This window comes from Panthera uncia (assembly GCF_023721935.1).
Source record: "Panthera uncia isolate 11264 chromosome D3 unlocalized genomic scaffold, Puncia_PCG_1.0 HiC_scaffold_8, whole genome shotgun sequence".
Taxonomy (NCBI): domain Eukaryota; kingdom Metazoa; phylum Chordata; class Mammalia; order Carnivora; family Felidae; genus Panthera; species Panthera uncia.
In genome coordinates this window covers 65,654,861-65,672,189 of record NW_026057586.1, presented here as the reverse complement: position 1 = coordinate 65,672,189, position 17,329 = coordinate 65,654,861, and the positions used below count along the sequence as shown (strand labels likewise).

The following is a 17,329-nucleotide window of genomic DNA, read 5'->3' as shown; positions in this document are numbered from 1 at the left end:
CCGCCAGCTGCACACCTCACAGCAGCCCGTACCCAATGTGTACTAAGAGAACCGCAAGAGAATGCTCCTCGCAGCACGGTTCAAAGGAGCCCCAAGCGGAAAGTAACCCGGATGTCTACCGGCATTAGAACGGATGCGTGAACCATGGTCGCTTTACGCGGGGGAATGCTATACAGCAAGGGTCAGCAAGTTTGTGTACAAGGGGCTAGACACGAATTATTTTCGGTTTTGCAGGCTCCAGGCCACCTCTGTCACATATCCTTTGTTTATTTTCTGTACCATGCCTCAGGAACGGAAAACCCATTGCCAGTCCATGGGCTCTACAGAAAAAAAGGCCACAAGCCAGATCTGGTCCATTGGCCATACGCAGCTTGCGGACCTCTGCTACGTAGCCGCAGAATGTACCATGGCCACGTGCTATGATGCAGGTGAATCTCACAAGCAATGCTGAGTGAGAGAAGCCAGACGCGAGAGGGCACATTTATACCAAGTTCAAACACAGGCAAAGCCAAATTAAATGACAGTGTTAGGTATCTGGGTAGTAGTTAACCTGGGCGCGGGGTAGGTGACTGGAAGAGGCACAAGACTTCAGGAATATGAGTAACTTTATTTTATTTATTTATTTATTTATTTATTATTTTTAATGTTTATTTTTGAGAGAGAGCATAAGCAGGGGAGGGGCAGAGAGAGAGAGAGAGAGAGAGAGGGAGAGAGAGGGAGGGAGAGAGAGGGAGAGAGAGGGAGAGAGAGGGAGAGAGAGAGAGAGAGAGAGAGAGAGAGATATTAGGGACAGAGGATCTGAAGGCAGGCTCTGCACCGACAGCAGTGAGCCCGACGCAGGGCTCAAACTCACAAACTGCAAGATCACGACTGGAGCCGAAGTTGGATGCTCAACCGACTGAGCCACCCAGGTGCCCCAAGGAATACGACTAACTTTCTATCCCTCGATCTGAGTGCTGGACACATGCTTGTGTTCCCTTGTGAAAACTCCTCAGTGCTAAGCCAGATCTATAACTAGGTCCATTTAGATTCTTTATATACAGTGTATACTTGCCACTCAACTGATTAAAATAGAAACTGGCCAAAAAAAAACACCCCACATCTATATCCACTTTCTTAACAGAAACAAAAAAATCATTAAATTCCACAGAAAATAGTCAGGTTTCAACAGAATAATCTATACACTGAATCTGCATCGTCCAAACCTCTGTATTAAGGGCATACTGATAAATCTGACTCCTTTCTATACCAGAGATTCATGAACCTGAATACAATTTCCATGTGTCTTCCGGAATGAACTACAAATTTCATTTTGTGGTTACCTAGTTTGCCTTAAAACACCGTTGAGATGGTATTAGTGATTACTGATTTCAAAGCTGATTTTGCTTTAAACAGGCAAAATAAAAGTGCTTTCCTTTTTCTGTTAAAAGCCATGTGGCCTTCCTGGAGGTGGGGGGCACCCTCCCACTTGGAAGCCCTTAGGGAACCACCTTTTTAATAGCCTGCTGAAGATGGCTCATTCTGCTCCTTCCTGAACGGGGTTCCCCACACACTCTGGTTCCTGATCCGATGAGCAATTCATCTGTAGAGCAGAGAGGCGGGTGGACCCAGAACTTAGTGAGGCCAGAGTCTTTCCCAGCTCCAGAGGCATCTGTACTCACTCCACCAAGGGGTATTTCTGAACACAATGGGATATGATCCTTCTAATGGTAACCCCAAGGAAATGGCAAAAGGCAAACAGAATAGGTTCACTTAAGATCATATGTTATTAAGAAGGGACACGAACTGTAGATTTAGCATCACAGGCTTTCTGAACAGGAAGGGCTCTTTAAAAAAAAAAAAAATATCACCTGGTCTTGCGTGTTTATTTTTAAAATAAAGAAACTAAGGCCCTAAAAAGGGGAAATGACTTGCCTGAGGTCAGAAAGAAATGTGGTAGCCAGCCAGGATTTCAACCCCCAGTCTCCTGACCCTCTCCAGGGTTCTATGTTACTTACGCTGCTCACAAAGGCTGGGCTTCTGTGGCAAAGACAAGTAAGAGCTCAGTTAAAGGGATACGATTCAGTTATCTGTATGCTGACTGCAATCCGTCACCTCTCAGGTGCTGGGCAGATACCACACCAGGTCTCGTGGGAAGCTCGAGACGCAAAGAACCAAATACCGACCAGTGTGAAAAAATGGCAGTTCGGCGATGGGGCTGATACAGTTGTGAACATCATTATGGTTAAGATGTTCTGCCTTGATTACAAATTAAAGGCAGTAAGAACTAAAGGGCCTCGTAGAGGTAGACCCTCAGCAAGGAACTGTCTTCTTTGATTTCCTACCGGTAGTGAGCAAAACAGCTTGTATTTTTGCAGGAACTCTGCAAAACTGTGATAAAATACAGCACGCAGTATTTCTTCAAGAAAATTCTCCACCTCGCAGTCAGGAGGAGGCTTCTGTTAACTTCCTGCTTAAAACACTTTGTCTCCAATTGCTAAAAGATTTTTTTTTCTTTTTTAAATCCTCAGTATTGCCCTAGAAAGCTCTTTACAGGCTGGCCTGGCCTCTGTCGGTCTCCCTCTCCACTCCCAACTTCATCTGGGGCTATGCACGCACCACTCGAGACCCCAGCTCAGCTGACCTTCTCCGAAGTCTGCAAAGCCTCCTGAAGCGCCCAGGACCCAGACAAGCACTGACACCTCCTGTGACCTCAGAGGACTATCCCTTGCCACCTCCTCCCTGCTAAGTGCCTCCTGAGCACCGGGCACCTTCTAGAGGTGTCCTGATTATTTATACATTTCTGAGATCATGTGAACACTACCACCTTCCTTCATTCTGTGTAGCTCTAAAAGAGCAGGGACCAAAGTCACAGTTTGGGACCCTCCATCCTGCAGGAGAATGCCTGACATGATCTAGGCACGGAAACGTGTTTCAAGGAATGAATGACACTTTGGAGGACACTACGTGACTGTTTAGTGAAGGTGCTGACTGTTCTTTCTCAGCTATGGACATTCTCACCTGTGGACATACTTATCCTAGTTCTTAATCCTAAAGATTACCCTTTTACTATTCTAGAATCAAACTGGGAACGGTACTGCCACTGTCTCTTTGAAAGGTTGGGGGAAAAAACACTCAACTTGAAATTGGAAGGAAAAACAAGCAAACAAACAAAAAAACCCTTCCAATAAAAGGAAAACTGTAATGAGGGACGGCACTCCAGTTCCATGCCAACATGCTGATCTTAAGTGTACTAGTGAGGTGATTTTAAATTAAAGATGATTAAAGAACCAGAAAAAGTGGCCTTTGATTAGCAAAAAAGAAAAGGAAAAAATTCCAAATAGTGTTATTACAGCACTTTTGGTTAAATTATGTATTGATAAGTAAAAAACATCAACCTCTAATTCCCAAAAAATGAAACCAAACAAAAAGGCTTGATACTTGAATTAAAAATATAAATAATTCTTTTAAATTAGCTCAAAGTAGTAGACCAATTTTTTATTTATTCCCGTGGAGGGTTAAGATGGGTGAAGAATGACCGATACATCTACATAACCATATTCCCCCTTGCCTGAAAAAAGTAACTATAAAAATGCTATGTGAAAACTGTATGTATATTTCTTCAACACTCCCAACGTTTTCCCCACAGGCCTTCTCGAGAATAAACATGCAAGGTGTGGAGATGGCTCATGAAAAATTAATATTTTAATTACCACTTAAAATCTGCAGTAAGGGCACACCCATGTTTGAAATTTAAGGCGATGACATTTCCAATAGAAACTAGAAACCAATGCCATTCTTACTGGTTCCAAGAGTGTGTGAGCTGCTTAGCTTCGGTTCCAAGTAGGTGCCAACGCGGTCACGCACCCAACACGACTCTTACTTGAAATGCTCAATGTCCAGATGTTAGGAGGCAGAGGCACATAGTTAGAGATTATTTATAGCTACAGTGTTCTTTTTTATTATGGTTGAGCCAAATTATGAGAATCCTTTACTTCGGTAGCACATAACCTTTCTGAAACTGCTTCAAACGAACCCCAGGAAAACATAAACCACAATACATTAAATATAGGTGCTAGCCAAAAAACACAGAGCTTAGAAGGTGATCGTAAGAAAGGAACACTAGTCAGAGGGTCCATAGACTCTGGGTAAGGAAATTAACCCCTCCGGGTGTCGGGTTCCTTGCTTACTAGTCGAAAAGGGTTCTTTGATTCACCATTGAAGTCTGATTCCTTTCTCCTTCCGGTGAGAATGAGCCTGTTTAGAAACCAGCTAGGCTATCAGGAGGCCACACCCTCCCCAATATATCTCACTGCATATAAACCTTCTTGGCTTGGTGATTAGCTTTAAATTCACAGGGGGAGGCACTCAGCATGGGTCTGGCCACTCCACCCTCATTTCCTGCCTTCCCTTGGAGACCCTGAGTCCCTGACCCCCTCTACATGCTGGATGGCAGGCCCTCTGGCACACGCAGGACTGCCCAGGTTTCTGGGACACTGAGTTTTTCTGGGTGTCTTCACACCCATCTGTTCAAATACAGAACCGCCAAGGTTCATACCATTCACTGCAAAAACGGCCAGAATGGGATCCTGTTTTGCAAGAAGTCACGGGGCAGGAGTTTTTGACACAGGCTGAGCTAAAAATGCCAGGCTGATGGACAAATAAACTGTCCAACAGGTGGAAACACCGTTTTGGAAATGGAAATGACCAAAGTCCACGGCAGCAGGTGAAAAGCAGCAAGGGCCGCGAAGACAGAGCCACCTTCTGATGGCGCACAGCCCCAAGTGCAATTCGGACTTGAGTAACCCAAGATGCTTCCTCTCTATCTGTTCACAAAGGACAAGAGCGACTTTCCTTGCACTCCAGCTTCTCTGGGTCAGTCCTCCGTCATGCAGGCAGTTCTTAACTAGACTCAAGTGATTTCGTTGCCGTTGCCGCAATTATTTCCTGCCATCTCGGCAACCACGTTCCGCAGAGAGGAAAGTCATAAAACAGCCACTAAAGGGAGACGTCGTGGGTGTGCATAATGATGGTTGCTAGCACTTTTCCAACTCCCAAATTAAACAGAGATAATATGCGGATTCTACACTATTTATATTAACTTAGTGCTGCTTTTCCCTGCTATAAACGCTCACTCACCCGAAAACTGGCTGGCTGCATAATTTGCCGGGAAAGAATGCCTGCATTTTAAATAAATTGTCTCGATCTGGAAAACCGAGCAACCAGCAAAGACCAGAGCAAGCAGTGCTCCAAACGGAATACTCACCCCTGTGCTCACAAGAGACAACATAATCCTCTCATTTAAGGCTAATGTTTCTCCTTGTTTCATCTTGATCCTCTTCTTATCCAGGCATTTCATTGCGTACCTGGAAACATAAATGTTATTGAAAGAGCTGCGCTGGAAAGAATCCAAGCTGCTTTAAACGATCCATGTCGTACTGGGGAAAGTTTCTAAAGACTCGGGAAGTGTTTGAAAGAAGCAAAATGGTACTTGCTGACTGTCATGCAAAAAAAAAGAAAAAAATTATAAAAAAGAAATATTTATAAAAAATGTATTTTTTAAATTTTGCACGCATTAAGAAAACATTTCAACGTGGAGCATCCCTCCTCACTCCTTGGGTGGGGACGGCACACAGTAAGCTCCTTTCCAAGAGGACAGTGTGGAGGAGAGGGGACAGTGACGTTATGGTGGAGAAGCCTGACGAACGCGAACTCAAGTAGGCGGTCAAGGTCAGCATCAACAGTGAGGAGTCATGTTGACGACGGGCACCCATGATAGGACGCAATGAGAATGGTGTTCTGCCACTGGGGTCTTCCTTCCAAAAGCCCACAGCCCCAGTATAACCAGGAGGAAAGCATGCCTAAACTGGAAGACGTACAATACACCTGGCCAGGGGTCCTCAAAGCAGCACAGCCCATCAGAAACAAGGAGAGTCCAAGAAACTACACAGTCTAAAGGAGCCTAAGGGGACGAGAGGACTTAAATGTAACACGGGATCTGGTTAACACAAAAGGCCATTGGGTAAAGAGTAAAGTAAAAAAGTAAAGTAAAGGGGTGCCTGGGTGGCTCAGACGGTTAAGCGTCCGACTTATGCTCACAGTTAATGGGTTCGAGCCCCACATCGGGCTCTGTGCTGACAGCTCAGAGCCTGTTTCAGATTCTGTGTCTCCCTCTCTCTCTGCCCCTCCCCTGCTCATGGTCTCTCTCTGTCTCTCACAGATAAATAAACATGAAAAAAATCTTTTTTTAAAGTAAAGTAAAAAAAAAACCAAAAAAAGTAGAAACTTCAGTGAATAATAATGTATATTAGTTCATTTGTTAGGAGAAATGTTCCATAGTAACGTAAGACAGAGATACTGGGTGTGTTTTTGAACCCTTTCTGTAAACCTAAAATTAGGTGGCAAAAATAAAATTCGAAATAAAAAGGTGTCAGGGGCGCCAGGGTGGCTCAGTCGGTTAAGCATCCATCGGCCTCTTGATTTTGGCTCAGGTCATGATCTTACGGTTTGTGAGATCAAGCCCTGCTTTGGGCTCCATGCTGGGTGCAGGGCCTGCTTGGGATTCTCGATCTCCCTCCCTCTCTGCTTCTCCCTCATGCACTTACTCTCTCTCAAAAATAAATAAAATAAAATAAAATAAAATAAAATAAAATAAAATAAAATAAAATAAAAGGTTTCTTTAAAAAATTTTAAATCAAAAGAAAGCTTAAAAAATTAAGCAATAATTAAGATATTAATACCATTACACAATAGAAGTTCCAGTTAAATGAGAACCAGAAGTAGAGGGATGTGAATAAATTTAGTGAAAATAAAACTTTGGACATATTGTTGCTGTTTAGTTGCTACTGTGTGTTGCAGTAGTGTGTGTAATATTTAGCTTTTAGGAACTGTGATTTCAGCAGTGGTCAAGATTTTGCAAGAGTGCAGAGGGCAAGACTCAAACACTGGCAACCAACAAAATGAAAAGGGCCGGCCCATGCTCAAAAAGGCATGTTCTAAAATGCTGTTTGATTGGTTTGTTTTCAGTTTTTTTAAGTAATCTCTGCACCCAGCGTGGGGCTCGAATGGACCACCTGGAGATCAAGAGTCACATGCTCCACTCACTGAGCCCGCCAGGCAGCCCTGTTTTGTTTTTAATCTGGATATCGAAGTGATCGTATTTTCAAATAATAAAAAGAATCCGTAAGACTTTCATATAAAAGTTGGTGGAGAAGAAAGAGCTGACAACTCAAGCTTTTTGAAGCCTTGGTACAAACTTCTATTAAGGTAATGCAGACATGCTATTTGGCATTCTCTATAATCGCAGGTTAAAGAAAGAAGGATGATTTGTCAGCAGCACAGCAGAAAGCTGAAAGGACATTTTCACAGGGGCCTCAGGGGCTTCAGAACTCTGTGTGTGGCTGTAAGTCCCACTTTACAAGGCCCCGGCACACAATGTGGATGTTTGTCCGGCTGTGACGGGACACAGAAAATCCACTTGTTTCTAACTGATCATAACTCACAATGTTATGACTTAGCAAAAGAGAGAGGGATGTTCAAATTTTATATTTGCTTTTCTTTTTAGAGAGAGAGAGAGTGCGTGCACAGGAGCAGCATAGAGCGGGTGGTGGGGAGAGAGAGAAAGTGGTTGAGAATGTCAAGCAGGTTCCACGTCCCGCCGGAGCCCGACACGGAGCTCGATCCCACAACTCTGGGATCGTGACCTGAGCCGAAATCAAGAGGCAATGCTCCACCGACCGAGCTACCCAGCCGCCCCCAAATTTGGTAATTTTATCGACTCTCCCAGGAGCTCTTTATAACAAATCCATTGATGGAGACGTTAATTTGCTTAGTTAAGGGATTACACATGAGAACATATGAAGTAACGTGTTCTTCATTTAAGTTCTATGATGAATTTTCAAACTGTGTCCTACTGCTTCTATCACTATACCAGGCTGGCGTTCGGAAGAACGTTCAAACTGCAGACCAGAGAAGCTGGCACACACGGGCCTTGAGCCCCGGGGTTAAGCCAGTTGGCTGCCACTGGCTTCTGAGCGAGGTGGGTGGCAGTTCACGGATGGGCTCCAGGATCCACAGGGACTGAGCCTGGCCGCTTCCTAGCTGTGGGACTCCCCGGTAAGCGTCTACCCTTGTTCTAGAAAGTGGAAGACAGTTTTCCACACACAGAGAATCGTGTGAAATAACCAACGTAATGCAGGGACACACGGTGACATTGACTTGCACATCATGTGGCAGATTAGCAGATCTCCTAAACACCTGGGCCGTGAGGAAGGAAAGCGAACACATTTGGTGAAACGGAATAAGTGCCAAAGGAAGAGCGACACTTATTATCAAAGTCCACCGCGGGAGTACAGACAGAATTGGGACAGAGACGGGGCCGCAGAGGACTGTTCGCTAATACGGACTATGGAACAGGCAGTTATCTGCAGGCTTTACGATGTACCATCCCGTTCAATTCTCACAACCAGGAAGTATTTTCCGCCCCCTACAGACTTGGGTGCAGAGGCCGAGAGAAGGCACAAACCTCGTGCCGGCCGGAAAGCGGAAGCCGGGTCTGACCCGGCCATGGGACGCCAGGGCCCCCACTCTGGATCACCAGGCCATCCTGTCTCAGCAGGGCACCAGACGTCAGATGCCCGAGTGCCAGACACTGGGTTCACCCCACGCAGGGCCCCAAAACAGGAAGACCAGTGGGTGTAAGTTAGTGAAGGTGAATTCCAGCCCCCACCTACTAAAGATCGTGCCAGTTACTGGACCTGTCTGAAAACTAAGAGGGCCACCTGGCAAGGCCGTCAGTGCCCAATCACGGGGAGGACCCGAGTGGAGGCTGAGTGCTGACCCGGTGGTGGGGGGAGAAGGACACTGAATTCGCTGACCCCAATTACTCCTCTTACACCGACTCAGACCAAGCCGCACAGACTATTCCACTTTGCTGTTATTCTAAAAGGCCTGTCACTTGATCAAACTTGGTGGTTCTGGGCCTATCAAACTGTATTTTCCCATTGTCTTTTGTTTTTGGATATATGCTCACGTAAACAAACTGCTTCTAAAAACTAGCCCCCCTCCCCCCCGACACCTGCACCACTTAAGAACTCCACCTTTCACTTTCCAGAAGAGCCTCACACCCGGCACACGTGCATGTTAACTGCCTCACATCAACCACCTGTACGATCAGCGGCCGACGCAGTCATGGAGACCCGTGATCACGACCCTCCTAGGAGGGCATCCTGTTCGCCAGGGCTCGAGCTACCCAACTACGGGAACCAACATCTCCTGGGATGTTACACCACCGAAAAGTGTATGTGCTAAATCACGGGTGGTCACTGTCTAGAAGAAAAGTTCTCTCCTCTGCGAAGCAGAGAATTCTTTGCAACCGATTGGCCCGGGAGGCGGTACAGAACGCCCCTTCTTGGTCACTTCTAGGTCCCAGACTGCTTCACCCACGGCCTGAGTGATAGGGGCTCATGACACATAGTCACTGGCTAACTTCCCATTTCACCCTACGTGATGGAAGTTCCAGCCAACTGTTCTCATTTCCGATGCCTCACAAAAAACAGCCCTTTTCTTTCTGAGGTTAAGTTACTTCAGGAGTGAGATCGGGGCTTCCACAAACCTATGCAGGTGTTTTCTTTTGATGCAAAGCACAAAACCCATAGAAAGCTTACATTTTTCCAGTGTCTGCTTTCCTGCAACCATACACTTCACCAAATCCTCCTCGTCCAATGATTCTATGTACGCTGAAATCATTCATGGTCAACTGTGAATTCAAAACACGATACGAAAACACAGAATTGCATTAAAATTATGCTGTTGTTTTCATGCAACACAGTTACTAAAAGAGCCATTCTGACAGAGGGATCTACCCTTTCTGTGACTGATTCCCCGGACTGCAAGACGAGATGTGCAAGGCTGCCAGACTTTCTAGAACCTCCATGTGCTCCACCCTCAAAGCGCACAAAAGGGAGGCGAGTGGGACGAGGACAGAGTGGGAGCCGAGTCAGATTGTTTTTCCGATCTCCTGCGTTTTAGGTCGTAAGCCGTATGCCCCGAAGACAGGGGAGTGTGAAATTTCTAGTCCAAATGAAAAGCCGCCTCAGCTACTCTGAAGCCGGAAGTGTGGGAACAGCTCAGCAATTCCAGGAACTGTCATGGTAAAAAAATAAGTCTACATCGAGGGCATCTATGTTTTCCTAACAGCGGGCCATATGATGAGAAAACTCGGCGGGTGCCGGCCATGTGAATTTTTTATTGATAACGTCAGGGAATCGCTAGGACTCATGCTGGGCATGTGAGCATGAAAACAAGACCCGAAGTAGGAGGAAAGTGTATCAAGAGGCTTCATTCATAAGCCCTTTCCTTGTGTCAGGATCTCAGCAATGCCCCACCTCCCCAATAGCTTTAACAGTCTTCGATGGTACAAAGGCAGACAGTGAGCCCGATGTCCAAAGGGGCAGGCGGAAAAGAGCAAACACCTTAGTAGCTTATGCGTGCTGGCAAGTTAAGGGTCAGGTTCCTGAAGGGTTCCCCCCACACAGCCCTTGAAACACGTTTGCAGCCGCAGCTAACTGGGCCCACAGGCCTCACATCTGATGCTCAGGGGACAGACAGCAGGACATGAGCACCCAGGGTCTGCTGAAGGAGCAGAAGCGTGAGAAAGCTCTATGGCAAATACAGAGGATATTTTTGAAAAATGTGTGATTTCCCTCTTGTTTCTACAATCCTGCCAGGAACTGTGAAAGAAAGGGGAAGTTTAAAAAAAAAAGAAGAAGAATTAAAAAAAAAAAACAAAACCACACACACACACACACACACACACACACACACCTGCTTCTCCCAATGGTATACTCAAGTTAAAAAAAAAAAAAATCCAGTTGATGATTTCTTTTTCTTACTCACAAATGGACATGAAGGGGAAGGTAAAAGAGGCTGTATCAAGAAACGAGGGTATGGGGCACCTGGGTGGCTCAGCTGATTTAGCGTCTGACTATAGCTCAGGTCACGATCTTCGGGTTTGTGAGTTCAAGCCCTGCGTCAGGCTCTGTGCTGAGGGCTCAGAGTCTGGAGCCTGCTTCGGATTCTGTGTCTGCCTTTCTCTCTGTCCCCACCCCCACTCGTGCTCTCTTTCTCAAAAAAAAAAAATAATAAATAAATAAACATTAAAAAAATTAAAAAAAAAAAAAAAAAAGGAGGGTTCTAAAAGTGAAGCAGGGGGCATGCCCCAGAACTTGAGGTTGAAAGCTGGAAGCAGATGAGCCTTTCGGGAAATGTGTGTTAGAAAGTAGCCAGTTTCTGAGGACTGCTTTTCTCATTCTCAAAAATATTAAAAAAAAAAATAAATTAAAAAAAAGGAGATGAAACCTTGGGCTAATAAGAGATGCCATCATTCTTATGACAAGATTAGACCTAATAATAAGAGAAGAGAGTCCTTACCAGGATGCCGAAAGACAAAAGCATGTGGGAAGCACATTCTGTAGGAGACTTGTATTTTTTACTACTATTTCTGTGGGTCAGTCACTGCTTAAAATACCCTTTCTTAACTAAATAAACACATCCTTATATGAATGGGAAAAAAGAGAATTAAACCTCGAACTGTTTACGAAACCGGGTACGGGGGGATGAATTCTTCTTACGTTAAAGCTATAAGGGAGACATCTGTTAGTGGCGCATTACCCGTGGGAGTGTGCTCCGGGATAAAGTATTTTCTCACGAAGTTAAGCCAGAGGAAGTTTTTATTTAAAAAAAAAGAGGGGGGGGGAAGAATTAAGAGGATACTCACATGGATGTTTAATTCTACGTTTTTCCACTGGCAAAATCGGGTGAACTTGTCACTAAAAAAAGAATATAATAATGGTCACTGAAGAGCCACGTGTCACAGGAGTCGGGTTGACCGGGCAATGTTAACAGACAACCTCGGACGGAACACCTGTGTTGCTTCCTGACCAGAGGCATGTTTTCTTCCAACATGTTTCTCGCAAAGCATTTATTTTATGCTTCAGCTTTATTTTACGATTCAGGTGAAAGACGGCGTGTTCCCCTTAAACTGTGGTTACTGCGTCTTTATCTGAATCGGCACCGTCCAAGAGAAGGCCTAACGTGAGCCACGCTGGTAGTTTAATCTGAATACCGTTACCTTCTTGAACCCCAGTACGGCAAAAAAACTATCGTTTCAACACGTAATCGGTATAAAATTAGTAGCGAGGCATTCTACAACCTAGTTCCTACATTTGGTTTTGAAACTTAAGTGTGTATTTTGCACCTGGAGCCCATATCCATTCACACTCGTCACACCGGTCATTTCAAGTGCTCAGGAGTCACACGTGGCTAGTGGCTACCATACCCGACCATGCCGCTCTAAGCGACAAGAAAATTAGTATTTGTAAGGAATTCTAAGAACAGCAGACACCCCATGGGGCTTTTCATGTGCAAGGCCCTGGTCGATGAAGATGCCCATTCCGCAGCACGGGAGACCCAGGCGTGGCCAAGGTCACACAGTGAGAGGAGTGGTGGGGCCAGACCTGAACCCAGACCCAGCACTGTTGCTCCAAGACACAGATGCTGTAGGAGAAAAAGCCCCTCAGGCTAGAATCGCAAGATCCGCTAAGTCCTACTGAGCCGATTTGCTCCCACAATTTACTCAACTGCGTGATGAATAGATTTTTCTTCCAGGAAGTAAGAAAAATACCTATCCCCACACCTATTTTAATACAGACATGATTTTCATTAATTAATGAGCAACGCCGTCTAAGGGGTTTGTTTTAAAACATTTTTTCAAATGAATTGCATTCTTGATTGAAAGCTCAAAGGCAAAGAATATTCTTGGTGACTGCTGGATTTCACGTAGCCCCTGGCACAATTCCTTACACAGGCACAGTATCCAGGGTTCTTTGAATGCATGAATGAATGAATGAATGAATGAGAGAGAGAAAGAGAGAGAGAAAGGGAGAGGTGGGGGGAGGGAGAGAGTACTTACGAAATGCATGGTATAGGAATTATCAGCACTGTAACAGAATGCCTTAAGGCATCTAAATATCCCAGTTTCCTGGGGGTTTCATTTAATATGCCTTCTTAGGATCTTTTAAAAATATTGCTGAGGCTAATATAATCACGTTGAAAATCAAAAGCAGAAGAACTCTTTACAATTCTGAGGCATCTTTTGTCAATGAATCTAAAATGAAGCTTACAGAGTGTTTCACTGATCTCCCTATCATCTCTGTGAGGTTAGTCAAATTATATTTGGAGAGTTTCTGAGAGTTATTTCAAACGTTTTGGTTTTTTTAAAGCATGATGAGTCCAACCAGCAAACCCACTCCCTTCCCTCATGGACTCTAGAACTCAGAGCTGGCAACAGGGGCCGGTGATCTGGAGATTTACAAAATTTACAAGATTTACAAACTTGCGAACCAGCTGGGGAAGATTAACAACCTGGGAGAGAACCATCCTGCTGACCAAGAGAAGAGGGAACCAAATCCCAACACATACCCTGCCCTAAAAGAACACACCCCCCCAAAAAAAGGAACACCCTCAAACTCACATTTTGCCCTTGAGGTATGGGTTCGCTGTAACAAGCTCTTCTTTAGGAAGTACAGATAGCCCCCAGGGTGTCCGGGGTCAGTCATGTGTCCATGGAGGTTCTTTGAGTGCTATTTTTGGTCAATACCTAAAGCTGGAATCAGGCACTTCCTGACAGAAGAGGAACTAGGGCTGAGGACAGAGCAGAGCCTAGGCAACAGAGGGCTCCTGACAGCCAGCGCCCTTGCAGATGACATATGGCCACCCCAGAGGGAAGAGCAGAGGTTAAAGATACAAAAACAACCGGGGTGCAGTGCGGGCAGGGTGTAGGCTAAGCATTTTTAACCCCAATCTGTGACTCGGGCTTAAGACTGCTGGGCAATTGAAGTTCACTGCCTGACGGAAGCTCACATCCCAGACTCAGCCCCGCCTGGAACTTAGCCCTGGGGCCCTGCCTGCTTCAAGTGAAGGCACAGACCGGCCAAGGCACTGCTGAAGATTTCCTCATTATTACCAGGCTGCAGTGCAGGCCCTTGAGAGACCGCCTTCACCGTGAGACCCTCGGGGAGTGTGGCCAGTCCCGCTGAGGCCGAAGGCTACAAGGTTCTATTTATGGAGTGCCCACGCTTTTCAAAACCCAAACACGAAACTCTAGGTCTGACAATGGAGTTTTTACATTCTCATTTGAGACTGTGGTCACATAAAAAGAACCCAGGGCGGTGTAAAAATGAAGAAATTCGCTTTTAAAAAGCATTTACATGATACGGTGAACAGTTTCAGAAAAGATGATTTCAGAAAATCCAGTACACGTGCTGGCCTAAAGCGCAAACAGCTGGGGTGTGTCTGTGTGTGTGTGTGTGTGTGTGTGTGTGTGTGTGTGTGTGTGTGTTTGCGCGCGCGCACGTGTGTGTGTGCGCGCGTGTGTGTGCGCGTGTGCGTGTGTGTAAATGCAAACAGCTGGTGTGTGTGTGGGGGGGGGTTGCACTAAGAGCCAAAGGCTCGACCAGCGGGGAGAAAAGTGACAGGCAGGCTGGCCTGGTGGCTCATGAAACAACCTAAGAGCAAAGAGCTACAGGACGCCCCCCCCCTCCGAGTTTTATGCCCATCCCTGTTTTTCCCCTCTGCCCCAAGGATCACTTAAAAGCTCTCAGCCGACCCAAGAGTGGGAAAGGTCAGATTTTCGAACCAACGGAGATGGAGACAGCGCGGGCAGGCCTCCCGCTGAAACCCAGCCAGCCTAGCCCCTCGGTGTGAACTACTTGCTTTCTAGCAAAGTCTCTGCTCCTGCTCAGAGAAGTGTAATAATCATTTGTATGCATATTCGCTTCCCCCAAGTACTGACTCTACTCCAGGATAAAATTGTCTCTTGAACTCTAGTGGAATCACACCACCACGTTTTTTGTTTTGTTTTGTTTTGTTTAATTACTTTAGTTCAGAGACTATGGGGAGGGGGGGAGCAAAAAACTGCCGTGAAGAAGCATTTGTTTTTAAAGGGCAATTATGGAACAGCTGCGGGGCTGCTCCAGCCCTGAGACACAATCATCATGTCGATTGTCGAGAAATTAGCCGAGTCTGTGGAGAGGAGCACGGTCTGTGCGAATGCAGATTCGGTTTCAGAAAAGCCCCAATTCCAGCGGTGCCTGTTCACAGAGGAATACTCGAAATCCTGCTGTTTGCCCGACTGCTGGGTGCCTGAAAGGGCACTTTTGCAGGCAGCACTGAATGCGTTCAGGGTTTTGTAGGACAAGCACACACGTATAGTCTGAGTCACTCAAAGGGAACGTATTTAGCAGGGATCGTAATAACGTATATGAGCACAGACGTCTGCCTGGACCCTTCAGTTCCATCACATGAGGAATCAAGTGCAGGCCTGATCCACTTTCGGGGGCAGGATCTCAAAGTGCAAACCAAGGAATGAGGTTAACAGAACAGGGCTTGCATTAGCAAAGGTGACCCAATAAGCTACTTTTAATGTTGTGGTTCCATAGTCTATTTAAACTTTAGACCATTTTGAAGCTAAAGAGATTCAAAATGAAGAGACATTAAGATATGTGAATCCTAAATAATACTTTAAACTACTGAGGTAACAGTCTAAGGCTAAGCCTGGCACATAGTACGTGCTCAGTTAAGTACTTGTCAAATGAACAAATCTGCACACATTTTAATAAGGACAGAGCTCACTGGGTAAAAGGAGATACACCTATACAAGATTTTATATATATATTAATGTGTTAAAATAACGTCCTAGCAAGTATCCCCCCTAGAAATGTCAGGCATATACGTGAAGTTTCATACCTTTCCATAAATTTTTGGAAAATGTTGCCTCGAAGACTTTCACAAATTTCTTCTATGTAGGGCTGGAAAGGATGGAAAAGAAATTCCACACTGCATAAATAGGAACCCATAACACAAACTGATGAGACTCGGACTGGTGGGAGTTCCCACTCTTCCACTTGCCCTTGTTTTCAATAACAGATTCATCACCATGATTATTTACTTAACAGTTATCTGCACTATTCAACTGCTCGTTCCGGGAAGGTAAGGACAGGTCTGTCCTGTTTGCCACCGAATCCTTACGGCCTGGCATGGTTCCTGGAAAGTCACAGAGGCTTCCCGGGTGACCAGAGTTGGTTTTCCCGGTGTGTGACCCATGCAGCCCCATCGGGCTGGCACCCAAAAGGGCCCACTGCGTGGTTTGGGGCCCTGCTATCGCCATCTTGAAATTCTTAATTTCTGACCAAGGGGCCCATGTCTTTCATGCTGCACTGGTCTCTGGAATTTTGTTAATTAATAAGTGTTGCTACTCAGCATCGATACTGAGTTTTAAAGACTAAAAGCTAATGGATCCATGGAGTAAATGGGTTTTTTGTAATTAGCTCTTTTACTTATTGACTTTCTACCTCACATAATCATAGAGATAAAGACAACCATGGGGAAGAGTTAATCCCTCTCCTCATTTTGCACATACGGAGGCTGGGGCACTGCGGGCAGGTGCTATCCCATGGTCTCTGAGCAAATTCATGGCTAGACCAAGATTAAGGGCTCCTGGCTCATTTGTGCAGTGCATGTCCCTTTACAACAATCTGCAGGGGACCCTTGTATAACAGGAGTCTGAACCACACGGGTCCACTTATACATTGATTTCTTACAGTACAATATTGTAAATGCATTTTCCTTATAATTTTCTTAATGTTTTCTTTTCTCTAGCTTATTATAAAAATACAGAATAGAATATATATAACATACAAAGTAGGCGTTAATCAACTGTTTATGTGACCAGTAAGACTCCTGGTCAATAACAGGCCATCAGTAAAGTTTGGGGGTGGGAATCAAACGTTATAAGTGGATTTTCGACTACAGGGTGGTCAGCGCCCCTATTCCCTATGTAGTTCAAGGGTCAGCTGTATGTATTTTGAAGTACTTTTGCCTTACCTGGAAAAGAGTGGATGTCACTTGTTTCTTGGATAGGTGACTTTGTACATGTTCTACAGCTTGCTTTGAGAACGGCTTTTTTGTTAAGAAAAAAAAATCAGAAAACAGTTATTTTTTTTCCACAAATATGAAACATAAACCTATGTTACACAATACCACAACATATAATTTAACACAATTACTAGGCAGGAACCTATGGTAGTTATGTTGACATGCATTCTTTAGAAATCAGTTGGATATTTATGGGCAATCCAAACAGATGCTTGTCCCTCTGAGCTTCTAGAATTCTTAGACGCCGTGTCGAGAAGGATGATGAGCATGGGGCACCTGACCGACATATCTAGTCCCACAAGAATTTAAGATTAACTGTGATGTAAAAAAAAAAAGTGTAAAGAAGCTTACGATCACT

General features: G+C 45.1%; 1 protein-coding gene across 2 annotated transcripts in view; it reads right to left on the bottom strand.

The window, feature by feature from the left end:
• Positions 1–17,329, bottom strand: part of GRK3 (G protein-coupled receptor kinase 3) — a 131,443-nt gene that overhangs the window by 40,517 nt on the left and 73,597 nt on the right. For both annotated transcript variants that reach the window (XM_049620628.1, XM_049620629.1), the window contains 5 exons: positions 16,921–16,995; positions 15,784–15,845; positions 11,756–11,807; positions 9,645–9,736; positions 5,246–5,345 (listed from right to left, as the gene is read on the bottom strand). In XM_049620628.1, the coding sequence (XP_049476585.1) occupies positions 5,246–5,345; positions 9,645–9,736; positions 11,756–11,807; positions 15,784–15,845; positions 16,921–16,995 (381 nt within the window). The remainder of the gene's footprint in view (positions 1–5,245; positions 5,346–9,644; positions 9,737–11,755; positions 11,808–15,783; positions 15,846–16,920; positions 16,996–17,329) is intronic.